Source organism: Eucyclogobius newberryi, unplaced genomic scaffold (assembly GCF_026437365.1).
Source record: "Eucyclogobius newberryi isolate DKJ021-1_F unplaced genomic scaffold, fEucNew1.0.hap1 SCAF_10, whole genome shotgun sequence".
In the NCBI taxonomy this organism is placed as follows: domain Eukaryota; kingdom Metazoa; phylum Chordata; class Actinopteri; order Gobiiformes; family Gobiidae; genus Eucyclogobius; species Eucyclogobius newberryi.
In genome coordinates, this window is record NW_027315724.1 from 23991633 (window position 1) to 24019237 (window position 27605).

The window sequence follows — 27605 nt, forward strand, 5'->3', positions numbered from 1 at the left end:
AGTATTGATACAAATAGAATGAGCAGTTTTATTATCAATTATGGATGTCAAGATTGTTTGGTATGGATGATATTGGATTGATAATCCTTATTATTCAGGTCACAATATAATAGTAAGAACTTAAAGGACAAATATTGTGTATTATTTGTATTGTTTTAAACATGCTCTTGAGTACCTTGACTTTAGCATTTCATATTTTATTTGTTTTGTTTGGGGGGGGTTTAACAAAAAAACAATATAACTTTGCCACAGCCTTGGGACATGTCAGAGCAACTGATCTTTGGCTGAAGAGAAATTACAAAATTTAATATCAACACTGTTTGCTAATGCAGCTGCTTGTCAAATTCCTGGTTTTAGCATGTAGCAATGATCGTAATTTGACCGCAGAAATGCAGAGAATGAGTCTGCTGATGATTTATGGACTTAAAAACAGCAAAGAAGATGCTCTGAGCCATGTCACATGTCGAGAAAACACCACATCAGGTGATTCAGAGTTGTGAGTGTGAGTGTTTTTGACAGTTGGGAGGGAAGAGGACTTTCAATCCAGTATTCATCAAACTAGCGTGAATTAAGCTAAATGTTTCTCTTGGTGTGGTTAAAACTAAATTTTCCATTATAGAATTATTTTGAAAATAATAATTGTGACAATCTTAAGCAAGTGAGAGTTCTACTGATGAAACATGTGAGAGGAGCGTGGGACAGTGGATCTGCTGCAGCTCTTTGAGGAGCTGTCAGCGGCCCTTCCCGTGTGTTGCTTCTTTCTGTTTTGTTTCGTTGCGTCTTGTCTTTATTCACAAGCATGAGCTCCGGACCCATTCATTAACTTTTGAAAAGAAGCGATTTTGTCCCGTCCACTTTTCACAGCAGCTGCTCGTCACAACCTGAAGTCTGTCTTCCCTGTGTTATATGATCTATATGCTCATGCGCAACCCTCCAATTGTAAGTGAACTCTGTGTTGCTGCTCTGTGAGTTTCCGTCTTCCCTCTGTGCTTCCTGCACAGTGCACAGCAGGGGAGAAGGAGCAGAGGTGCAGCGCTAGTGAGTTTACAGTGCAGAGGAGAAGGTAGAGACACAGGGCCTGATGTCCACCAAACAGGGAACATTTTGCTCTTTGAAGTCTTTCATTTTGTCTCAATTATTTTAAAAACAAAGGGCTACAATTTCAACTTGTAAAATATGTTAAATACAGCCCTGCAACCTATTTAGCGATTGATAACGTTCAACATTTCAGACCGTTTCATTCATATTTGTTCAGTAGAAAGCCAGAAAAAGCAGGAGGCTTTAGATTATACTCATTTCAAATTGTGATAAATAAAATGAATACTGTTCCAAAGATTTATGAATGAAATCGTATTTAACCTTCTGCTGTAATTGACTGAAGCATCAGCAGTGTTGTTTTATGAGGGAGGGTTTTTATTTTAGTTTTACTTATTTTAAAAGGTGCACTTTGTAACGTGTGTGTAGGTATATGCATGGTTCTTGAGGAAGTGCCTGTCCCCATAAAACTGATCTCTTGTCTAGAACGTTCCACAATATGGTATATCTCCCTGGAGACAAGCAGTTGCACCCACCAGACCTACAGTAGTTACAAGTCAGATCTGTGGAGAGGTTACCGTGCTCAAAGTAAAGATACAGATTTTATTTGTACGGTAAGTAAAACATTTTTTTGAGTAATAAAAACATCTGTAATTGAGCAATTGTAAGATATATTTAATGCTGTGGAACCTTCTAGGTAAAGCAGTAACAGCTCCACAGAGACAGCAGGACCCCACCGGAAACAGTAAAATGTATGCACCTATAGTCTGCTGCCCGGTAGTCGAGCAACGTAACATGCTCCAGTGTTTTATGTGTGTATATTACAATTATAAATATAAAATATAGCCGCAAGCGGCAATGATCGGCCCTCGCCACGCCGCCGCCGCTGCCCCGCCGCAAGAGGAGGGGGCGCTAACGCGTCCCAATTGTCCTTTCAGTACGCCTACTGCTGAATCTGTGACGCTGTCACATCTTCTCCCCTTTGTTTTACCATTCAAAAAGCAATTTTATTTTGAATTCTTGGCAAAATGTGCGGCTTTGCCGCACAGACACCGTGACTCTTTGAATAAAAATGTGGATAACTTTTGATGGTCCACCCCAGAAGATGAGTCTCACCAAATTTCAGGTTAATAGGGCTAACGCCCTAAGAGGAGTTCATGAAAGTCTAAAGTGAAAACATGTTCTGGCGATTTCCCCATTGGAATAACATGGGAGGTTTCGGTCATCGCTACGGCAACGCCATAACAATTATGACATGGGTCTCATTGACTTTTTTGATTGGGATGCCAAAATTGAGTCGTGTGTCAAATTTCATATAATTTCGCAAAACTAAACATTTAACCTCCATATAAAATCTGTAGGGGGCGCTGTAGCGCCAAATTAATTTATTTCACTTCAAGTAGGTTTAGGGCAAAGAGTTTATCAACAGATTCTAATTTGACGCAATTCGGACTTTATCTGCGCAAACGGCAGAAATGTTAAATTTGGGAGATTTCTGAAATTCTAGCTACAGTTTGCGGCTTCGCCGCACAGAGACCGTGACAGGTATCAATGTAATTTGAATAACTTTTGATGTCCCACTCCTCAGTACCATTTTCACCAAATTTCAGCTTTTTAGGGCCAACGCCCTGGGAGGAGTTTGTAAAAGTACGACGTTTGGAAAAACTCCCGAGTCATGCTTGAAGCAATATGGGCGACATTTGGTTGGGCGGACGGCGTTGCCGTAATAATATTTTTTACTTCTCTTGTCACCATCTACCTCTGCGCCAAATTTCATGATTCTACGATCAGATGTTTTTTGGGTCATTTCCTATCTCTCAATGCATTTTTGGTACATTTGGGGGCGCTGACGCGCCAATTTTTTTATTTTAGAAAAGGGAAATAGCCAGAATGTAGAGAGGCACGATTTTTAGAGGTGTGCAAATTTTTGTGACTTTGTCAATGTTCACTGGGTGAAAAATAGGGGGGTTGGTCCCGAGAAGAAAGAAGAAGAAAGAAGAAGAATATTCCGATGCGAAAACAATGTTTTCCCATTTTTCAAATATCATAAACTATACATTTTCGAGCGCTTTCCTACCTCATGGTGTGGGTCCCTGGTCATTGACGGGTACTTTCGTTAATTTTGAGTGGGCTCCGCCCACTTTGTGTTTTTGGCCCTCTATACAGTAATAATGTTCAATTTTTGCATTACATGCTTATATGCACAGAACATACAAGAGATGGGGAACGTATTCGTGAGCTACTTAGCGCAAATGAGTGCTTTATATGGGGATCCAATGTAAAGTGCTCGTTTAGTGCGCACTTTTGCACGGGCTTCGCCCGTTTACAACGATAATGTTCCATTTACCTACTACTAATTAGTATGCACGGGGCGTGCATGAGTGGAGGAGTGCGTTAGTGAGTGTTTGGAAGTGGGCGAGCGCTTCGCGCTCGATTTCGTGCGCACTACGTGCGCACTTTCGCAGCCGTGCTTCACACGGCCTTACGAGACTAATAGGCCTCTCGCCAGCTTGTGGCGCTCGGGCCTAAATATACAAGGCATTGCAACTTTACACTATGGTTTGATGCATGGTTCTGAGCATTGGCCAATCTGGTTTGACACTTGAGATTTCATCCTCTTATAGGCTCTTATATATAGATTTTTTTTTTTTTTTGGACAACTCTAATGCCCACCACCAGATCTTATATGCAGTTGGGCTTTCTTCATTCCTTGACTTCCCTCTCTCACACCAACTCCCCTGACATTGCACGCAGTGGGAATACTGTCAGTGGAGAATTACTGGGCCTCTGATCTGCTTAATGGCCAGTAATGGTCAGGGCTAACAAAACAGAAGAGATGTCAGAGAACTGGTGAAGAAACAGCATCTCCTCCTCCCTCCATGCTGTTTTCAGACACTGGTTTTACTGCTGCTGCTCTTCTCTAGGGGCCTCATTATACTGGCCATAGCAGCCCTGTATACATCTGTATATCCACTGAGCAAACAGGAGAAGAGTATAGAGGATTTAGAGAAAATTCTAAAGGGGAAAAAAATTCAGACATGAAAAAGTGACGGTGAAGGGTATTTTCATGTTCAGGTGGTACAACAGTGCAGCTTATTGCCCAAGGTACCAGATTGCTACAGATGGTTGGGAGCCTCCGATCAGATTTACAAGTTGCTGCATCGCTGCTATAAGAACGTATACATGCCATACATCCATGTGGCCATATGTGAGCTGTGCTTGTTTTGTTTGAGTAATGTCATCAATTGTTTTCAAGGTAACTAAGCAATTAGAAGCACCAAGGATGTTCCAGATGGGAAACAGCCTCTAATTGCACACCAAATGTATAGGATTACATAGAAATTCATAGAAGATCACGCTGACATTGGAGGTAAAACAACAGCAACACCCTCGTCTTGTTAATTGATCAGTGCGTAGAGCTGGTGTAACTGATTTTACAAATTGTGAAAGCAAATCAAAATATTGGTATCGGGAAATATTGGACAAATATTAGACATTGGTATTTGCTCAAAAAATGTAAATCCATATCAGACCATCCCTAAAAGCAAGTATTTAAATATTACCATTTAAGTATTCCTTATTACTGAGAAAACTGTGTCATTTATGGAAAAACTACAGACAAACTACACTTTAAGTTCAGAAATGTTCACCCTGAGACAATGTTTTGCACAAGCCCTTCTCTCTATCCGACTCCAGCCAGACGAGCCCGGGCTGGTTTGGACAGTAAATAACCCAATAGGCAAATGTCATGGCTTTTAAATGAGTTAAGTCTGATCGATGTCAGCCCCAGCACACGGGAATATAAATGCATCACAAATGAGACACAAAACCTGTTTGTATCTGTCTGAGCTAGCGTGGCACCGGTGCATGTGTGTGTGGTGTGTGCTGTGGCAGGAAAGGTGAGGTGACAAGACTATTATAGAAGGATATGTGAGACTACTGCAGGTATAAGATGAGCAAATGATCTCCCACACGAACGCAGAAATGCTTACAGTCACAGTTTTACACAGCCATTGAAAAGAGTGAGCCAAAAGCATCTGGCTGAGGAAGGAAAAGATCAATGTTCAACAAAGACGGCCAATTTTTCTGAATGCCTTCCTTGTTTTTCTGCCATCTCTCCATCTGAAATCATTCCATTAGTGATCAGGCAGGAACAGAGTAGTGTCTTTGTCAAGTCAGCACAGGACAGGAGCAGAACACAGCTTTGATCATTGATTTGAGTCCCTGAATACAGCTCACTGGACACTCCCATTCAGCTGTGAATCATGGACGTCCACGAGAAGAAGTCACAGAGCACTGCTTATGCCATGGAAGTACAAATGGGCATGTGATGTTTTGTCTAAACCAAAAGATAATTATTTATATTGTTTGGGGTATGCACCTTTTTTTTAGCCCACATTATTAAGGTAAAGGGGAAGGGCAAATGAGAATTGGGATTATATAAATTTGTCAACTAATAAATGACTAATAAACCATTGACAAATTACTAGAATAAACAACTAAAATAATGCCATCCTTAATATATAAATACATCTACTTAATATACTTCCAAAACAATTCAACATTTACAACTGATGACTATTTTTTCAATTAAACAAGTCAACAAATCAGGGCAGCAAAGAAATGACAAACACAATTCAAACTGTGTAAATTACAGTAGATTGTTGTTTTTGCAATAAACATTCATGTGTTAATTTGACAGCTACTGTAATGTAGACTGGCATGTTTTTGACGTGTAGAAGAATAAAACATGTATTGCAAATTATTTTACTTGAATATTCCTATATAATAATATATTTTCAAACAGTGGGTTATGTTAACATTACTAACATAAAAAGTCCACTGCAAAATGACAGTAAAATATAATATTCCCACACATATGTCAAAAATGAGTCCTGGCTTTAGACTTTACTGCTCCTTTGACTCTGCAGCAGCTCCAATGGCTCTGCAGATACGCCGCAGCGCTGTGTCCACAACAGTCAGACCTATTGATTTACTATCAGTGGGCAGGACATGTAGGGTCCGGCCCCCCGAGGTGTATAAATAATACATTCAGACCTTGGGCTTTGGCAGGTTTTAGACCACCTCGGCTGCCATGCACTGCACCCATAAAATATAGTCGGTATTGATATAAGGATTGCAGATGTGGAGGATTTTCAGTTGGGGAAGATGCAGAGCTTCTGAGCCACATCTACACGTTTGTGTAACGCGCGCGCACACGCGCACGCGCACACGCACACGCACACACACACACACACACACACACGAATGCCTGTCTTTCACATCGCTCATACAACATCCTCAAGAGGGCGATGCGTCTGAATCAGGACAGATCCAGACCTGATGATGGGTAGGAGCCAAGAAATATAGAACCATTTGTAATATTGGAATTCTTGCTTAGAAAATATGCAGAATTGATTGTTATCATCTAGAACAGTTATTTACAGTTCATGTTCAGATCATGTTTTTCCATTGTTACTCGCCAAGAGGAGATATTATTTTTTTGTCAAAATCCCCTACCCCTTTATGACTATATTACTTTAAGCCAATAGAGGTGCATCACTAATTAGAATAGTGACAGACGTAAAAGTAAAAAATTAAGTATAAGATATTGTGTTGTGTAAAATGGACCACATTGTAATGTATAAATTACAATTATACAGATTATTATAACAGTAAACCATAGAACTCATATCAAACTTGTTCTGATACTTTATCTGCTCACATGGAGCACACGTGCCATTCACTCCACCACCAAGCAGCAACATGTTAAAATTTCTTAAAGACATTGTTCCTGATTTTTTCCATTTTAACAATGTTAAAAACAGCTAGTTCATTTTGCACTTGTTCCTCACATTCTGATTCTTCACTGCAATGAGTTTATAAGCATCTTTCACACATTTCAGAGACCAGATTTTTGCTGTCACACTACTGCTAAAACAACATGCTAAACTTGCACCAGCGCATCCTGGTGCAAGTTTTATTTATATAGATGGCTAGATGGCTAGATGGCTAGATGGCTAGATGGCTAGATGGCTAGATGGCTAGATGGCTAGATGGCTAGATGGCTAGATGGCTAGATGGCTAGATGGCTAGATGGCTAGATGGCTAGATGGATAGATGGATAGATGGATAGATGGATAGATAGGTGGCTGGATAGATATAATCTCCTAGGGATGAACTAATTTGACTTTATGATATGAAAAAACATCAAGTACAGTCCATTTACATTTTACAAGGAAGAGATATGCATTTGTTGTTTTTTGTCATCTGTTGTGCATCCAGCTTTAAAGGACACATATTGGACAACATTTACTTTTATGAGCTTTTAACCATGTTCTAACATTGATCCCTCATCAGAATAGAATATAATTTAGCTTCATTCATGCAAGTTTGATGAATCCTGGTATAAAAATCCTCTCCCCTCCAAACGTCAAAAACACTGAATCCTCTCAATAACTGACATTTTATTGATCTGTGAAGTGGCTCTGAGAATCTTCATAAATCATCACCAGACTCGTTCAGTGAATTTCTTCCATCTAATCACGATCAGTACAACGGTGTGCCGACTCCGAATTGAGAGGCCAGATTGAAACATGAAAACATGCATCTGTTCATCTTAAACTATATGTAATTCAATCAGCAGCCAGAAGATGGCATGAAAACCTAGGTAGTCCCAAGGAAAAGAGCAGAAATCCAAATGTAATTCTGTTTGATATAAACCTTTTTTTTAGTTCCAAAACATGATATGCCAAACTAAAAGGTACTCAAGAGCATGTTTAAAGGCTAATAACAATACAGATCATGTATAATACTGTCTTAAAACTAAAACACAGATGTTGCTGCCGATAAACATTAAAACAAATAAGGAACGAATAAATATGATTGATTCTCACCAACAAAACAACAATTAACATTACATACAGAATAATTGCAGTAATCTGAAAATGCAACAGAGACATATTGGTTGTCATCTTGCGATTTAAAGTTAATGTAAGCAAGTTGTTATTAAGAAGACTCTTGCTACTTCACTAATGATGAAGTATTTCGAGCAGGACAAACAACCACAAATATAAAGACATACGCACTCACAGTTCCCGGTCCATCTGTTTACTGCAGGAGTCATGGTGTTCTGTGACTGGTTAAAGTGAGCGGAATATAGTCCCCCGCTCCATCACGCGCAGACATGACATCAGATTTTGTATGCCAAGCAGCGTGGGCTAGTCTTTGAATATTTGGTCTGCCACTTAAAAAAATAAAGCCATCTTTTTGATTCATCTGCTCATCTATGCCGTCGCTGTTGCATGTTAACTTTGTTCTTTCTCTTCTATTAACAGTTTCTTGGCTGACTTTATTTTTGGGGCCTTTGTTTGGCTGCCATGCCCTGTGAGCACTGTTTAATTTCTCCACAGAATTCCTTTGGGAGACAAAGGCGGTCGGGTTGGTTTGACGGGTAGGACGGGGGCAGAGGCACTTCATTAATCAATCAACTAGCTAAGAAAATTTACCTAATTACCGGCTAATTACAGATCTGGGCATCGTGCCAGCTGGCATCCCATTCACCCTTACCAATTCGACCCCTGCAGTCACCCAGATGACACTAGAGGTAAACAGCCCGCCCTAATCTTCCCCAGTCTTTGCTTTTGCCTTTAGAAGACTCATTAACACAGCTACTTAGTCATTACATCATTTACAGAAGCTTCAACGAACAATAGGCCACTTCAGTCTTCACTGTTTTCCTGCTTCGTTAGTGAGATAGTGAGATGGTGGTCCTACCACAAAAATATTAGTTGGCATCAGGAGGCTGGATGGCACAGTCAGACTCTGGGTATTCTTCTCTTGGCCGGTCCTCTTGCCCCGTTTAGCTCGCCAGGCTCGCTGAATCCTAGAGGAGTTAGCAAACAGCAAATCTTAGACTCCAACTAGTGCCTTGCTTTACTTACCTAGCATTAGAGTACAGTTTCAAAATTAAACATATCCAATAAACTATTGATTGAAAGGATGAGATAGAGATAGAGATAGAGATAGATATATAGATATACACACAAAACAAAATACTCTTTGTTGCTTTTGTTTTATATATAAAAATGTAAACAACAAATCCTTTCAATTACAACAAAAAAGAATAACTTCAACATAGGTTTAAAACCTTGGAAACAACAATATCACAATATAATTCCAAAGGTTGGAGATGTGTCTTTTATCCTTGCAGTGGGCCTTACAATAAGGCCCAGACTGGAGTCCTGGAGTCAGATCAATTACTCAATAAAGAAACACATTCACCTCCAGTGGAGCAGAGAGACAGTCGAGCCAACAAATTGAATTAAGCCATAACTTGGAGCTCCAAAACCAATACCATTCCCCTGGCCATTTTCCAACCATAATCTCCTCACTTTTATTCAATACTCTTTCTTCTACATCTTTGTTCTGACATGCTTCTTGGTCCCTGCAGATATTCTGCAGTTGTTTCTATGTTGTTGTTTTGTTTTAGAAAAAAAATCAATGTGGCCTTTCCAGGTCCGTATCATGTTAATTCTACTCCGAAACCTTCATTTTCTTTAATCCCTAATTTTCTTTGAACCGACAGCTCCAGGCAACCGCTGTCCTTCCTCGTTGCTCCTATTCTTATTAAGACATCCTCCATGTTTCAGTGAAGGAGAGTGAGATTGTAATCTGCTGGGGTCATGCACTCTGAGGTGAGCTCTGACCCCGACAGTGAAACTTAATCAGCAGCAAGATTGAATTAAGCCAAAACACATTTGATGTCTTTCTAATAAAGTAATAAGGCTGCAGTGAGGTCACCAGGGATTCCTGCTGCAGGTATTTTCACTATTCATGAATTAACCGTAGCTAGAATGATAACATGTTAAGTAATAATAACTTCCAAATTGCAGAAGACAAATATTTGACCTTAATTTTGAGCATCAACATGAAGGTACAGGAGACTCACACAGTGGCCTTGATTTCCAAGTGCTGCTGCTCAGAGCGCCGCATTTTATTGTCAACATCTTCCTCCCTGCGGCGAGAGCTGCTCCTTTGACAACACAAGAAGAAATATGACATCAAATTCAAACCAATGGCTATTGCAAGGTTTATCAAAGATAAGGCAAAGCCTTAAAAGTCACATTTACATTCTGTCTAATGTTCAGTCTTTTTAAACCACTTGTGAAGTAAATAGAGTTTTGATGTTATATAAATTAAATGTATGTGCATTACAAGCACCTCAGTCCTGATATTTGTGTGTGCAAACACTCCACCAATAAGACCATAAAACAAAAGAGGTTTGATGTTGGCATGGCTCACCTCTCCGGCTTCACCGCTTGTCCTCTGCTGTGGTTGCAGTAGCGGTGGTACCTCTTCACTTCCTCCTGAAGTGGACAAAAAAAACGACCAGTCAAAATACGAAGAATAAAACACTCAGGGACTTTGGTTAATATGTTGTACGAGTATTTGAATATAAACATCCATCTACTTTTGTAAGGTTGACTTGTACCCATCAGTCAAACGAGAACTGTGTTTTAGTATCAGAATCAGAAAAGTCCTCCGAAACACCAGGGCATCCGGCTGCGGAGCAATCTTGTCAATTAGCGTAATGCACACATAATTAACAAACCACACCAACAGGGCAACCAGGCCAGTCCACATTATGGTGTGTTGTTGTTTTGTGCGGCAGTGGAGCAGGAGAACAGCATGTGTGCGCTCTGCAGGTGCCGAGCAGTCACACAGCAGATATGAGTGAGGGTGAAAACTGCGATTTAGCTCAATGGGCTGCAGCAGACCCTAGTCCGGGACTATTAAGGTTAAGGTAAATACTGTAAATAAAGTAAAAAAAATCTTATTTCCGCTGCTGCCTAGCATGGACTGAATGCTTTGCACTCTGCAAAAGGCCAAATAGGGTTGAAATATAACTATACTTACAAGTGTTATACTGCGTGAGCTCAACACAGATGGTGAGGCTAAAACAGGCATTTGGAGGCTCATACTTTGGGTTTGTCTGTACTTCCTGCAGCTGTTGGCACCATTTTGTGGCATTTCAGGGAACAGGGAACTTGGACAGCAGGAACTATACACAAAATAATCAATCATCCAAAATAGGAGCCGCCTCACATATATCATATATAGCCGCCTGATATTTGACTGAAAAATAGCATACAGAGATAAAAAGGAAAACAGTGGCTTCTTCTGCCCTTTAATTGATGAGTTATTAAAACCTTAATTTCATCGAGGCCTAGTTCTATCAGAGAGATGGATGGCCAGGATATTAACAGTCACATTCACACACACACACACACACACCGAAATGAAAGAACAGAAGCTGAATCAATCCGAGCTACGACAGGGACGGGATTTTGCTGTGCTTTAGAGATACTTTACTCATTTCATAAGAACAAACATGTCTGCCAGCGAGACTGCATGTGAAAATGAGATCCAAGACTGTGAAGGCACCAGATAATCAGTCAAAGGAAATGTCCACTAAGAAGCAAACCAGTAGAGATGCTCATTAATCGTACCATTGGAAATCAATTTACATGAGCGGAGCATGGCCAGAGTCAACATTTACTCTTTCACTCGACTCACTTAGTACAAAAAAGATTGTGCAGAGAGGCATGAAAAGGAAAGTGATCTCATCTTTTACACATGTGAATAATTAATAGCGAGTACAAGAGGGAGCTATATCGAAAAATGAATAATATGAGATTGTTGTTTGGGATACAGGGAAAATGAGAAAATAGAGAATATAGTATATACATAAAACTATTAAAAATGACCGCAAACACTTTAATGTCCGGTGTAATTTTCCAAACGAGGGTGTAAAGTCATATTTCTACCCCTTTGTGGTCAATTTTATGATCTATAACATTTTGAGCTAGACTTAAACCTCAACAAAGACACATTTACAGGCAAAATTAGAACATTCTTGATGCATATGGTCATGGAGATAATTGTATTTTTTTTTTTTTTGATCGCCTACCCCTAGTAGTATCCCATATTGTACCTATTCAAAATTGTTGGCGCAAAGCAAACATTTTTACACCAGATTTTGATACCAAGGACAAGGCAGACAAACTCATTTGAAAACACTACCAGGCAAAAAGCTCAACGTGATGAAGACCAAGGAACTGGTGGTTGCTTCCATCCAAGGGGTCGCTGTGGACATGCTGGAGGAGTACAAGTATTTGGGGGTATTTGGACAATAAACTGTCCTGGGGCAAGAAAATGGACACCGATATCTGCAGGACAATGCTCAGGATGTTCTACGAGTCTCTGGTGGCCCGTGCCATCATGTCCACTGGGGTCTGCTTTGGTCTGTGCATGAAGGACCCCAACAGACTCAATAAGATCACCAAGAAGGCCAGACATGCTGTGTGGGAGGAGCTGGACTCTGTGGGGTCGGAGAGCAGGATGTTGTCCAAACTCAGAACCTGCTCCACAATGTTCTGGTCATTCCTGCGTGTCCATGTCAAACTCCTGAACTCTGGACTGTAGAATACAGGACTAGAACTACTTCATCTGCTGCTCCTATAACTTTGACACTACTAGAACGTTCAAAGCAGTCATTTTGACTGCTCCCAGTCAAACCAATGGAATTCTGAGGGGAGTAACTGCAATATAGTGTTTGTTGCCTGGAAATGGAAAATTATCACATTTACATTGAAAGAGTTAGCGGTAGAACTTCTCAAATCTTACTTAAATTAGAAAATGTTCTTAGTCATAACACAAAATATATACATTTATAGGAAAAGTCAAAACGTGAGGAACAACAAAAATCTACCAAAGCAGGCGTAAAAATGTAACTGCATGTTCTAGTGTTGGAGGATGTTTTGGCCCGTAGGCTTTATTAGACAAGACAGCTGAGCATGATATGAAGATGAGAGAAGGGAGGACATGCAGTAAACTGTCGGAGCCGGGATTCAAACTATATTTATTTTATATATCAACAACAAAAATAAGACAAACAAATGACGTTTCTTCCCATAACCTGCACTGTCAGGACCCAGAGAGGTAAGACACCTGACGTATGATAATGTGCTTCATCTCACTGCTATGCAGGTTATTACACCTCAATCACAAAGTGTTTTGGAGAGCACTCAGCTCTGTCCCATTGGAGCGGAGAAGATCATAATGTGATAAAGCTCCTCCTGCAAACATGGATCATCACACCATGTATTAACACACCTTATCTGAGGTTTTACCAGGGAACTACATGTTCTTCACTCTCATTGGAGCCAAATGCAATGCTCTGCTAAGTGAAATATGTTTCTTTAAAGAAAAAAAAGCCAATAAAATGACAAAGATATTGAATTGTTATTTCTCATTTGATCAAGGAACGTGTCACAAAACGATTAAAAAAAAAAATAGTAACATTCGCCTGGAAGTAGTTTTTTACAACTAAGTCAGTGAAAGTTAAAATAAAAACCAAAAAAAACATTACAGATAATGCTGTTAGCTATTGACTTTATAAACTATCAAGAAGAAGTCATAGTATTTGAAGCTTTACATGATATATAATTGGATGCATGTGGTAACAAGAGAATGCTGATAGATGTTCTTTGGTTAGTGAAGCAAGTGTCAAACTGTATTTTATCCATAACCTCATTAAAGCGTTGCTCCTCCCTCCCCTCTCATTGACATGCTGTTTAAATAAACACTGTTTAAAATGTCTAACAACACGGACCCTGAGCCATTAACCTCTGTGGTCCCATTGATTATGGCGAAATAGCCGCATGGATTAATGTGCTTCTTGGGGGGTTCACGCCTCGATAATGAATCTGAATCACTCACTGGCACAGTAAGTACAACAACCAGCATATATCACATGCATTTATGCACAAATGCTCATTTTTCACACTGGCCCAACAAATGGAATGCAGGTAGGCACTTTAGTTCATTTCTTCACATTCTGCAAATATATTATTGAAGCCAAATTTGACCTCACATTATAATTTACAGGCCGGTCTTTTAGTTGAATTAGGATTTTGTGGTGGAAGAGAATATGGTATTACTACTCTGCAATAAATGAATCAGTAAATAGCATATAGATATTGTGTGAGAATAACTGTTGTAATAAACACATAACAGATATTGTAATAGCAGCACTAGAAGTTGCAGTAGCAGTGGTGATGGTATTAGACTTTTAGTACAAGAAGAACAAGTAGAAATAGTACAAAACTTTTGCTCAAGCGGATCATTGCGGGACACTCCTTCTCCTCCACACATTCTCTGACGCCCGACGCTGGGGATGAATCAATCAAACGTGTCACATTGTAAGGATGTAAGATGAAGCAAGGGAGGCAGATTGGGACGGCGCGGCGGTCCAACTAGAGAGGAGGAATGAATTACAGGATACTACGAGCGCGTGTGTGTTGGAGGGATGCATCAGGAGGATATATTGCAGTGCAGGACGGAAGCGGTGATGGAGCAGGGGCTTTCAGAGCTCACGCACTCAATATCCAGCACCGCGGCGAGTAATGTGCAACACTCTGACATTAAATATTCACAATCTGCACGGAACACCAGGTGAACGTGTGCGCCTGCGCTCAGCCATGCAGGGGACATCTGCACAAGTACTACTAGACTTTGATGACACTGATCCTTACTTCACTGGCTATTTTTAGATTCTATAAAACATGACATCATAATAGCAGGTCCCGTGTAATCTCGGCCAATCTGAGCCACGATAATGATTTAGAGAGTCTCAATAAGAGTAGTTCACAGACTTGTCCCACAAACTAGTGGGCAGTCACATATCCCACAAGAACACGCATTATTCCCTGCTCACAAAGCTGACAGTTGTTGCATTTTATTCCACAGACGTCCCCAAACGGAGGCACAGTTGAATGCAAAGAGCTCTTTTTTGTCATTTGCCCGTCACTTTCTTTGCACGTAACGTCGGCTAAACGATGACCTAATGCCGTGGACCACTCTCACTTACCTGGCTGTTAATGCACAGGGAAAGGTGCTTCCTTTCCCGGGATGCAGCCGCGTTCCCACTGCGCAGCCTCGCGTCCTCTCCCTGGTGCATGCTTCTGGAAACGACACGGCTCAAGTTAGGCACACTCATCCCCCCAAAAAAATGTCAAAAATCGTGCGTGCTCTGTCTGCGTGTGCTCGCGGTGAATGCCTCAAGCCCGAACGGCCAAAAACGGCACCGCGCAGCAGGGGCAGGACGTGCGGCTGTAGCAGGCAGACACCCGCAGCATATACGCGTGTCCTTTGAAGGATGAACGCGTCGGACTTGCGTATGTGACATAAGCATGTGCGCGGATGTCTCACTCACCTGTGTGCGCCGTTTCGCAGCATGACAAGCCCCGTCTCCTCGCCCAGACAAGGATGAAGAAGCGCGCAGTCCTCGGCAGCCGGAGAGGGGAGCTCTGCCTCGCGCGCGCTGCAGCCAATGGGAAGCGGAGCGTGAGCGGGTCTTTTAGGTGGCGTCAAACTTCCAAGTCAGTGCTGTAAAAAGTGTTTTCTAAAAGGATTTGTTGTAGTTGTAGGTGTTTTTTTTTCCCGGATGGTGTGTGTAAAGGGCCCGCCAAATCACAACTAGTCTCATTTGGTCCTGCAGGATATTTGGATTATGGGCTCTATGGTTCATTTGGCATTTACACGTCTTCTTTGAGTGCAGGTAGCCAATAGAAACGCAGCACCTCTTGTTTGCGTATTTACTTTTGCTTTCTATGACAGATGTGACAATAGGGTGGTGGACACAGGTGTGAGCAGGGACATGAGGCTATATTTGGTGTATTATTATAAATCAGCCTGGCGCGTGTTCGCAGAGGACAGTTACTTTCTGCCCCTCTGATTACACCTGCATTGTTGGATTTAGGTCTTTACTGCTGTTGTAAGTGGACCGATCTTCTGAATGGAGGGTTTTCACTTATGCCCAGTGCAAAGCTTCTACCAGCAAGTCCTTCTCCCAGTGGCCTACACTACCGTCTTCTTTCTGGGCTTTGGTTTGAATGGCGGGCTGCTCTGGAGTGTCTTTTCTCAGACTCGCCACAGAAGCAATATGATCATCTACTTGAGTAACTTGGCTGTTGCGGACTTGCTGTTCGTCCTCTCCTTGGCCCCGCTCATCATCAGTAACGCCATGGGGGACCTGTGGCCGTTTGGAGACGCCATCTGTAAGGTCACGCGCTTCTTATACTTCGTGAACTTGCACTGCAGCATGCTGTTCCTGGCCTGCGTCGGCGCGCACCGCTTTGTCGGAGCCTGTTACCCACTGAGAGCTGTCCACATCAAGACCAGAAAGTTTGCGTTTATTGCGTCGACGTCACTCTGGGCCGTGGCAACTGCGGAGATATCGCCGACGCTTTACTTTTCTCACACCGGCGTCATTAACAACATGACCGTTTGCTATGAGATGGTCGGCCCGGGACAGTTTAAAGCATATTTCCCATATTCACTTTTCCTCGCCATAGTGGGCTTTCTGGTTCCATTGGTGGTGGTGGTCGTCTGCTACTGCTGCGTGTTGAGAGTTCTTTACAGAGGAACTCCGAACCTGAGCGGGATCTCTACATCAGACAGGGACTGGCGCAACAAGTCACTGCGCACACTGGTCGTTGTGGTTCTTCTCTTTTTCATTTGCTTCCTCCCTTATCACGTCGCTCGAACGGTCTACGTGTTTGTGAGGGTTTACCGACCTGGAGACTGCGAGCTGCTCAACATAGTCATGATTTCCTATAAGGTGTGGAAGCCCGTGGTCAGTGTGAACTGCTGCGTGAACCCGCTGCTCTACTTCTGGGGCTCTGCGGACCACCGGACCCGGCTGAGGGCCTGGCTGGGGAGGAACAGAATACAGCCCCGTGTGTGAGTGTTGGATGCTGCAGGATGGACTTAGAATAGAGAACTGATACATTTTATTAGACAAAAATGAATAAAAACGATAGATTTTTGTACTCAAATATAATAAAAGCTGTTTTTCCTGGTCTTAAATAGCATATTCACCCAACAAACCAGTGAAAATATAATCATGTCATTGGTGTCCAGGAGTGAATAATTCAAGGCAAATGCTGCCCTCTTATGTGTAACTATGGTAGAGCACCTTTAACCACAAAGACTGCGAAATTCCAGAACGTGCATATAATAAATTAAACTGTATTTAGGTGGGCGTTAAAATGTAAACACAAGAAATCTTTTAAAACATATGGTGCCTGTGTCCATGTCTCCGATGTGCTGAAGACCTCATTTGAGAATACTCCTGTGGGCAAGTGAAGACATGTGAGTTGAACAGTGGTCTGGGACCTGGGAAAACACACACAGAAAAACACATTATTGCCACAACTCTGCTTACAGGCATCCAAGAACATATAAAGGCTTTATTGTCAACAAGTTAATCAATAAATAATGAACTGATGTAATATCAATGTGTGCGTGCGTGTGCATACCCGAGCTCCCAGTCTGGAGAGGTAACGATTCCGTAAACGACAAGCCGTCATGGGGGTCAGCCTGGCAGATTCACCCGCTGTCAGTTTGCTTGGGCGCCTTTTAATCCTGCAATGAACAGAATAACATCAAATGAAAAGTAAGATTACCATTACCAAACACACACACAATACAACACAAAAATGTTCTAAATATAAAAAATACATATTTGAAAAAAATAAAAGCACAAATAAATAAGTTGGGGGGGGAGGAAATAACACACTTATAACAGATTACAAATATAACATTTAATGGCAGATCATGATTTTTTAACAACATATTTGTGACCATATCCATTGTTTAGAAATAACATAAAATCATTTGGTAGCTACACTGTCCAAATGAGGTAGTAAACTTAATCTCCCCATGTCACTGGAATGATAAGGCCACAACAACAGTTAAAGAGCAACTATCGAGGCAGTGCTGAACGCATGAGTTACCTGAGCTAAAAGGGCAAACTAAAAAGGATGTTGATATTTTAAAACATTCACAAAAATAACTTCTTTCTCTCCAAACCCTCAAAATATATCATGCCACACAAAATCTCATCGACCCATGAAGTGCAGATAGATTACATGCAAAAACATGAACATTTAAAAAGGTTGTTATTATAAAAAAAGAATACATAGTGGTCATAATTAGTCATTTCTATGCTGTACAGTAGAACAACATAGAATGTTGATTGTTCAGCAATATCAGATAAAAAGTATTTCTTAAAATAAGCAATATAAAGCAATCCACCCAAAGTTGGTTGTTGGCACCTTGAATATGATAAACATTTGTAGCTGTGAACCTATCCATCCAGATCTGAAAATAAATGCCTAAGTCAGTTGAACTTGATGCACCAAAGAAGTCAATAAAAGTTTAAATTATGATAAAAACTACAATAAAAAGAGAATATGACAGTGTGACACCCGTGTGACGGTAGTGATAGAAAAAGCCCAGATGTCAGTGCTGAGCGCCGTCAGTGGTACAGTCCAGCCCCACGAGAGTGAGGACACCAGCTGTGGCTGGACACTGCAGCAGGCTCGCTCTGACACCAATGTGTTCCCCTAGCAACATTAGCATCATCTGGAAGACACAACAACAACAACAACAACAGGGTACAAAATCAGACATTGGACTTTAGATGAAGTGTAAGTGTAGAGTGTGCACCACCAGTGTTTTGAGATACCCAGTCAGAAAAGAAAATACTACTAAAAGTATACCTCTCGAGCTGATGAAACGGCTTCATCTTGTTCATTTCCAAAATAATGTTCCAAATCCAAACTCTCTCATAAGATTATGTATTTTTGAAATAAACAATAGTTTGTTTTCATGTTAACATGAATGTTTCCACACGTCCTACAGCATTCCTCAGAGGAGGAATGTGTGAAAGATGACATACTGGTATAGATACGTTCTTTCTACTCTGGGCACTTGTCCAGAGACAGAAGTCTGGTGTCTGGTGCAGAAAGACTGCACCAAAACTCTATGCACAGAACAGAGTAATAAACTACAGAGATACAGGCTACTGTACTCACTCAGAGTGTGAAGCGGCTTCTTTCTGAAGTCTGGCTCTGTCGGCAGCTGAGCGGTTTAAATCTCCTCCTGATGCAAAAAAGATTGAGAAATTACCCCCAAAAAATGCCCCATTATCATAACTGTGGGCGCTCAGATTTATCCTACCTTTGTGGTAATCCACAAAATACAACATCACCACAGCCATCAGTGCCACTGTAAAACAAAGGGACTTTAAATCTTTTATTTTGTTAAAGCACAAACAATGTTCTCTTACAAATAAATACTAACAGCATAGGCAGAAACAGAAAAATAGTTCTAAAACCAGGTAGCCTCTGGTGTCAAGGATGGCCCCTGCTGCCATGGCGATGAGAGCCAGTCCCAGATTCTGAATCGACTGCATACTAAAAATAAAGACAGATGAACATTGAGCATTCAGTGAATAATACTGCCATGTTCCCTCTTGATGGAGTGTTACAATGAAAAGTCCTTACAAGCCGTAAGCGGTGCCCAGCTGGTGCTCAGGGACCACAAACGCCACCATAGGCCACAAAGCACACGCCAGTAATGAGTAGGACAATCCCAATAAGGACTGCAAAACATCAGCACCTCCCATTAGGTCCAGGTGAAGGGAGAAAATAATATTACAATATGTGTCATATTTTGTTTATAATTGTGAGGTATAATAATAGTCAAACAAACAACTGTACATTTGTTACATTAAAATGACAACCACCTTTACAAATGGCTTCAACCAATATTAAAATTAAAATAGTTATTTTTGTCTATGATATTAAGCATACATTACCATGGCGATCCACGGGTTCCAAAAAGTGAAGGCCAGCATCATGTGAGCAGCCAGTGTTGTAATCACAGCGCACAACACCCAAATCACGTTTCTCCCAACCTTATCCACCATGAAGCCCAGAAGAGGAGAGGCTGGAGCCGAGATGATGTACACAATACTAAGAGAGGAAGATCATCAAATTAGAGAGGATCCTGGCCAACGGGAACGACGAATAGTGCATCTGAAGGTGAAGAGATTCTGATGGTCAGTCACCTGTTGACCGCTCTGGCATTGGCAGGAGAAAAGTTGAATTTTTCAATAAAGAATACTCTGAAAACAAAAACATTTATAAAAAGTTAATGATAATGTCACAAGCATAATGTTTAACCAAATACAGGTAAAGCAGGAATAGAAAAAATATCCCAGTCACAGGAACCATGTGACGCCCTGAACTAGCCATATTTATTAGAGCTGGGTTGAAATAATCAATTTTCCAATTTTTAAAATCGATTCGCATATTAATGACCGATTATCGATTTGTACGTCCAAAGATCGATTTATTTATTATTATTTATTTTTTTAAATTAAAATTATTTTCTACATTTCCCTCAGTGAACTTCAATCTACCTCCAAGAAAGATAATTCAGGACTCCTGGATTATCATTCTTGAAGGTAGATTGACCCTTAACCTTTTCATCAGTCTTCCATCAGTAACTACCAATACTTGTAATATTTGCTGTTTAATATTGATATAATACTAGTTTTAATATGTTGCTTCTCTACACAGTCATGAAGTGAAGGAAACGGTTCAAATACATTTTTCATTTTTAATAACATTAACCCCCGGATCGAATCGAAATCGGAAATCAGATCGAAATCGGAGCAAATAGGATGGGATCTGAGAAATCGGAAAAAAACAATTTTGAAACGTAAAAATCGGAATCGATTCTTGAAATTTGAATCGAAACCCAGCTCTAGTATTTATCATATATGGTATTTATAAGTCGCACCTTTTTTCATAGTTTTGGCCCGGGTGAGGCTTAAACTTATATTTATACTTATATACTTGTACTTATACTCCGGAGCGACTTATATGTGATATTATTTGTTATTTTCACACTTGTGACCTTATTTCATACTCCAGTGCAATTTATAGTCGGGAAAATACGGTACTATAAATCTGGAAACAAGTATAGTATAGTATGAGCTCCTTTGAACCTTTCTCCACAGTGGAAGTTTAAACAGATCCAATGAGAAGCCAATGAGTTGTGATTCTCAACCTCATAACTATAGAAACATTTTTTGTTCTACATTTTATTCCACCTCAATCCTGCGTCATCAATAGCACGCCGAACCAATCACAAACTCCTCAATACTCACTGTCCGAGTCCAATAAAGGGGAATATTGCCACATAGTACCCCACACAAATGATAAATATGAGCCATAAGCAGGCAGGGAAGTCTTTAACATCGCTCAGCTTAACGACTTCTCCTGAAAGACAAACAGAGAGCAAGCTAATCGTTACATACCAGCATTAAAGTAGATGGACTGAACATGTAGTGAAAGTAAAAGGGTTATAAAAATATGTCACCTGTCTTGCCCTGCTCTTTGTTGAGGATTTTCTCTGCTCGTCTGTCAAGAAATCCCAAAACCAATGCACAAAACAGGGAGAACAAGCAGGTAGAAGCAGCTGAGAAAACAAGATCGAAAAAAAAATAATAAGTTTATGCACTCTAGAATTGTGTTCAAAGTTGCAGATAAGAGCTGAGTCAGCCAACGTCAGCATGTTTGATAACCACGGAACATATTTTCAAGAAGTGACTCTCGTGTTGCGGTTTGAACAACACTTTGGACACTTTTGACACGTCTGCTGCTTATGCGAGCTCATTCGTTTCAAATATAGACAGTGCTGCGTTGCTACTAATGCAGTCATGAATCCTAAAACAAAGTATGTATGAATACAAACATGTTTTTTTCTTACCGATCATCAGTGATACTCCCAGTGTAGTGTGTCCAGCAGCTACAGATTCACTCACTTTATTATAGACTGAGCCCATGATGTTCATGTTCACCGTGCTGCCCTGGAGTCGAAAGACAACGTAGACATTAAAAAATCAACGTTTTGCTGTGGCACGTTTGTGTGGTAGACTTAAATTTTACAAAACTGCTATTATTGTTTTGTTTTCCAGACAGTACTTACAAGTCTGGCCATACTAAGCTGCAGGCCAAACACCAGGTTAAGTTCCTTTCCTTTAAACCAGTTCACTGCGTAAGTGTTCTGCGCCACAGCCAGGGACTCTCCTCCAATCCTATCAGAATATCACAAGACATAACTCTAATGTCCCGTGTCCCAATATGAAGCTCACGTGCGGTTTATTGGCTTTGCTTACCCAAATATAAAGCGTCCAACTTCCATGAGCCAGAAGTGGTTCACTAACCCTCCAATTGCAAATACTATCTGTGCAGGTTACAAAGACAAATAAAGATGACACACCCATGGATTAAATTGCAATAGATGATGAATGCCTACCTGTCCAGCAAAGACGAAGAGCGAAAAGATTATAGTCCCAAGTCTAAAAGCAAAAAAAGCACTCACATCTTACTACATTCCTCTACATTCTACAGATATATGCAAGTGCATGTCTTACCTAATACCAAATACCCTGTCCAGAAGAAATCCTCCAAGAAAGCACAGGAACACGTTTGGCCAAGAGTACCAGGCGTAGAGCTGCATAAAATCTGTAGTGTTCAGATCCATGTCCTATTTGCAGAAACAAGTGTTAAGCACAAGGAGCAAATATGAAACAAGAGCATTTATCATTCATCAAAAGGAGATGGAATAAGTTAATAATAACCTTAAGAAACTCGGTCTGGAGTGCCGCCGGGTTGTCATAACAGAAATAACTCCCTGAAACACACGATGGAGCAGAAATCACCCTTAAAAAATGACATTTTCCTCCAACAAAGTGTGTGATAGTAATAATAATAATAATAATAATAATAATAATAATAATAATAGTGGGCTCACCAAATCCCAGGAAGCACATGAAGGTTAAAACGACGATGCGGTGCAGGAGGTGGCTGGGGTCGCAGATGGCGGGCAGGGTGGTCGTCGGGGCCCCCTCGGCCTGCGTGTCCGGAGCCGGCGGGACATCAGCATCATCATCTTCTGCTGCCAACAGGCTCCGCTGCTCCTCATCCTCACACTCCGCCATGTTCGGTGTGTTGTTTGGGACGAGGAGCCGCCAGGAAAAGCGTGAACGATCATATGACCTGCGAGTCACGTGGCGGGGACAGCCAATCGCGACGCGGCATTCGGTGGCATCGTCGAGCACGAGGATTATGCGGCAATAAAGTGAGTAAACTCGTCTAAAAAGTGCAATTTCATCGTTTGTATTATCTTGTTTTATCCTATCAAATGTGCGTTTAGTTTTTTTTTATAATTTTTTTTTTTTTATTTTGTCGTAAAATAACCTTTGCCTATAAGAAAAAGTAAAACTATTGTAATTAATTGTGTAAGATTTTTAAAAATGAATTACACATATTGAAATTAATTTTGTAAGCTGTTTAATTTTATCGTTCTTATAATAATTGTTTTTTATTTTGTAGTAAAATAACCTTTGCTTATAAAAAAAAAAAAGGTAAAACTATTGTAATTGATTTTGTGAGATGTTTAATTTATCGTTACAAACACGTTTCAGGGCCAAACATACGTGGATCAAACGTACAATACAGTGTTTGATTTACTTTGTCACCGAGTTTCAACAGAACTGCCATGACCCTGCTTGTCCACTAGAGGGCGTCACACTGTCTGTCCCGTCGGATCTGATGACGCTGAACACTGTAATTATCCTGAACATCTTTTTACAAATACTATAATTTTTATACAAATAATACATACATCATATTATGAACAACAACAACAACTATTATTATTATTATTATTATTATTATTATTATCATCAACAACAACAACAAAAACTAAAAAGAGGGTTAAATGTCCTCACTTGTCATTTGTAATGCTTTACATTTTCTAGCTGGGTTACAAGAATAGGCTGTTTACCGCATGTATATACAGATACAGTCAATAGTTACAAGCTTCCTGTTCTTGTGGTTTGGTGTCTTTGTGCATTAGTTGCATGCTCACAGTTTTATTAGACATTAATTGCATGTGCGCCTATTGTCTATTCAGCTATAGTTGTTGACCATTCCCAAAGGAAACTCGAGTTCAACTAAGATTAGACAGAAGGAAGTAAAAAAGCCATATCCGCAAGATGTAGGAACAGGATGACTTGACAAATGTGCAGAAGTGCTTTTTCAGTAGTCTTAATGTGTGTTAATATAAGTGATACTTACTTGGATTCTGATACATTTACAATATAAAATGATCTCACTTTTGAAATACAGAATGTTCACGCTTAATGAAATGCACTGTACAAAATATACAATCAATGCAAAAATTGTTTGTTGAGTTCATGACTTCATAGTCCATCATAGTCTGTTGTTGATGGGGATTTCTGTCATCTCCATCTGAGTGGATGTGACAATGGCTGAGTCCATGTCGTTCTTCTGAAGAGGTTTCTGGCACAGAGTGGCCGTCAGCCTCCTTCTGAACATTTTACATAGGAACACATAGATAAGAGGGTCCAAACACACGTTGGTCGCAGACAACCACAAAGTGGTTTCCTTTGCAATATACCAGTCATTTTGTGCTTTGCATGGACTCGTGTTACGGGTTTGAGTTAGCGTGTATGGGACTCTTGTAAAGTGGAACGGTGCAAAGCAAATAAAAAACACCCCCACAACCACAAAAACTTTAGCCTTGGTTCTGCGCCTTGCAGCGTGCGATCTGCTTTTTGATGCTTTGTAGGACTCATAGACCTTCTTACTGATGAATGTGTAGCATACTACCATCAGACAAAGTGTGCCCCAGAAAATCACCTGAAACCCAAGAGAACAATCAAAACCAATATTAGTCTCTCAAAATGTCCACATTTACGGTATATTTTAGTTTTTACCTGACAGAAGTAGTTAAAGCCCTCATGCCATAGCAGCCCGGCCTTGCTCTTCATCGAGGAACACTTGAGCTTGTTACCAGTGATCTTGGGTTGCTCATCACTCAGAATGACATTTGGCAGTGCTAACGACAGCATCACTACCCACACCGCCGCGCTGACCACCTGCCCCACCCTGACCCGCCCCAGGGCACACTTCCCAAACGGCCTCACGATCTTCAGGTAGCGGTCGAGGCTGATGAGGCCCAGCAGGAGGATGCTGATGTACATGGTGATGTAGAAAAGAACAGCAGAGTATCGGCAGTAAAAAGCCCTCAGCTGCCATGAGCCCACACCTGCATCACTCAGCACTCTCAGAGGGATGGTCAGTGTCATCAGCAAGTCAGCAACCACCTGCTCATACAGACACATCCAGATCATACAGAACTATTCCAAATATCATGTCATTTCTAATGGAAATCAAGACTAAAGTGGAATTAATGAAGTCTAAGCACAAAACGCTGAAATTGTAATAATATAATGTAGCATTTGCATGAATCAGATCTGTCATTGTATATTTTTGTACATTTTCTTACCACATTTTTCAGAAAGACGACAAATGTAGAAGTGCTGGGGATGCTAAAGAAGATCCAAGCAGCCAAGGAATTCAAGACCAAGGCGACTATGAAGAGGAGGCTGTACAGAACCGGGAACACCACGGCGGTCACGCTGGTGTCCCGGACACATTTGATGGACAGGTTAGATGTGTTCATCTTTGGAATCTTCAGATACAGAACAAAACAGGAAATTAAAACAGCTAAAGTTAATTTGTGGAGGCAGACTTATTTCTCATTTATTATAATTTGTGTTGCTCATGTTTTCAAATCTAGACTATTCATGCCCGGCCCTTATATTTTATATTTCTGCTCTGTATTTAAGTGAATAACTGTTTATCTTTATTTATTTGTGTTGTTCTTGAATTTTGTGTTGCAACACAATTTCCCATTGTGAAACAATGTTTAACAAGTTTATTTTCTCTTCTCTTATCTTATAAGATAATCAATTTTGACAAGCTTCACTCTGAACTCCCCCTGTGGTTTTATGTACCACTTGCCCAACAAAGTCGGTCAGTGCATGTTGTACATCTCAAACAATCCGTGTAAGATAAGAAGTACAATTCTACATCTAAATTGCCTAAAATATCAGAAAGTAAAGCGCAGCGCCAAGTTGGTACTTGTAAATACTAGTTTAGTTCTCTGAATTTTGACATTTCAGTTCCATTGAGAATTCACTCAATTTTCTACTTCCATATTTTCTATTCTTCTTGCCACAATTACAAATCATTTTGACAGTTGACAGCTGAAATGTATCACAAATATCAGAGGAATACAAATATCACAAGTATTTCTTACCTTCTTGCTGTTGTCAACTGGCAACAAGAGAAAATACAAGATTTCAAAAGCTTGAAAAGTTTCAAAATAACCACATCCACTTTCCACTTCAGTTTAGCTCTCCTCGTACAAGCTGCAGTCTCATTCGCTCCCCAGCTTCGCTTTCACGCTCCCTCATTAAAGTGTGTGTGCGTGTGCGTGTTTGATGTGTGCTCTTACAATGGGTGGTCTCTGGAGCTACTGTGTGGCTGTCTTGTCACAATCCCAAGGCGTTTGCCAGTCTTCCTCCACCGGTCAATGGCCCTTTCCTTCCTTGCTTCCTGTTCCAATTGTCTGCCGGGGGGCTTGTTCAGCTCCGTGCCAGTCCCCCTGCCTCCGCTCGCCTTATGTCAGTCTGTGTGTGAGCCCATGACGCGTAAACACCAAAGCTTATCAAGCGCTTCTGTTTGTCCCGCCTTTCAACATCATTCTTATGAGGCAGGCTTTTTTTTTAAAGAAACGATAACGGCGATAAAGACATACTGTGCGGTTTCGAATGTGGTTTATGTTCCTTATAATGAAACTATTGCTCCAACATACAATGAAATGAAAGGAAAATAAGTTTTTGGGCTGGGCAAATTTGATATGATGTCTCTGTAGTCCATATTATTTCACAGTCTAATTGGTAAATGGTTGTTTTTTTGTGCGTGTATTCCCTATTGGTGGATTCAGCTAAAAATACATCTATCTGAGAACAGCCTCATATGACTTCCTCTGTGATTTTGCGCAGTTTTGATGCAGCAATTTTGACAGATGGGAATAACAAAAAGGAGAAACACATCACGTCCCCATGTAACCCTTAAATGCTTTATTGGAAGAAAGAAATGTGGCACTTAACATGACAGAACAGTTCAACAACCTTAGTAGAAGTCTAGATACATAACTTAACAGAACATTTGATAAATAATTGAAATCCTTGGCCCCAAAGCAGTGCTACAGTATATGTTTTATTTACATTTTGTATTTTTTTTTAGTATTTGTGAGCATAACGTTGCATTTTTTCTGTTTTGGTTGCAGTTTATCCACTCCGTTTACGCTGGCTTGTGTGACCCCAAGTGGCCGGACATTAATCTTCAAGACAAAATAGGTACTCTGCGCCATTTGCTGTGTTAATGAAACTCACAGATAATTGGTTAACATTTTCCAGTCGGAAGTTATTATAGAAATTAATTAGCATTGATGTGATCATGAAACACATTTCCTAAAGACATTTCCTACATCCATGTGAGGATCATGCACGGCCTGGCTTTGTAATACAATTAAGTAATAACAGAAATACAGCACATACCATCATTTTGTCATATGCGGGTCAGTTTAATATATTACGTTTAATAGATTAATGGATTCAAGACTTAAAATGTGCTTCTATTAAATGAACACGCACTAATTACAGCACAAATTCAACACACTTACAACTGAAATCTTAATATATTGTC

General features: G+C 40.5%; 3 protein-coding genes across 5 annotated transcripts; 1 reads left to right on the forward strand and 2 right to left on the reverse strand.

Moving 5' to 3' along the window:
• Positions 1 to 15895: 15895 nt before the first annotated feature.
• LOC140369629 (P2Y purinoceptor 3-like) lies at positions 15896 to 16846 on the forward strand. The gene has a single exon (XM_072456962.1). It carries the CDS (start codon positions 15896 to 15898, stop codon positions 16844 to 16846), a length of 951 nt encoding a protein of 316 aa, XP_072313063.1.
• A 166-nt stretch (positions 16847 to 17012) lies between these two features.
• Positions 17013 to 22978, reverse strand: mfsd1 (major facilitator superfamily domain containing 1). 2 transcript variants are annotated; one of them, XM_072464125.1, is made up of 17 exons: positions 22774 to 22978; positions 22601 to 22653; positions 22394 to 22506; positions 22276 to 22318; positions 22136 to 22203; positions 21946 to 22054; positions 21727 to 21826; positions 21337 to 21435; positions 21125 to 21236; positions 20018 to 20074; positions 19766 to 19922; positions 19452 to 19549; positions 19249 to 19361; positions 19126 to 19173; positions 18981 to 19047; positions 17421 to 17526; positions 17013 to 17277 (listed from the first exon to the last, which is right to left on the reverse strand). In XM_072464125.1, the coding sequence occupies exons 1-17, from the start codon at positions 22958 to 22960 to the stop codon at positions 17218 to 17220; spliced, it is 1590 nt and encodes a 529-aa protein (XP_072320226.1). In that variant the 5' UTR covers positions 22961 to 22978; the 3' UTR covers positions 17013 to 17217. The 2 variants fall into 2 exon arrangements, with proteins under 2 accessions (XP_072320226.1, XP_072320227.1); XM_072464126.1 differs by lacking the exons at positions 17013 to 17277; positions 17421 to 17526 and adding an exon at positions 17695 to 18528.
• A 1073-nt stretch (positions 22979 to 24051) lies between these two features.
• Positions 24052 to 26570, reverse strand: LOC140378678 (P2Y purinoceptor 13-like). Of its 2 annotated transcripts, XM_072464128.1 has the most exons (5): positions 26350 to 26570; positions 26152 to 26168; positions 25336 to 25521; positions 24764 to 25153; positions 24052 to 24686 (listed from the first exon to the last, which is right to left on the reverse strand). In XM_072464128.1, the coding sequence occupies exons 3-5, from the start codon at positions 25510 to 25512 to the stop codon at positions 24237 to 24239; spliced, it is 1017 nt and encodes a 338-aa protein (XP_072320229.1). In that variant the 5' UTR covers positions 25513 to 25521; positions 26152 to 26168; positions 26350 to 26570; the 3' UTR covers positions 24052 to 24236. The 2 variants fall into 2 exon arrangements, with proteins under 2 accessions (XP_072320229.1, XP_072320228.1); XM_072464127.1 differs by lacking the exon at positions 26152 to 26168 and having other exon boundaries at positions 26350 to 26569.
• Between the last annotated feature and the right edge of the window lie 1035 nt (positions 26571 to 27605).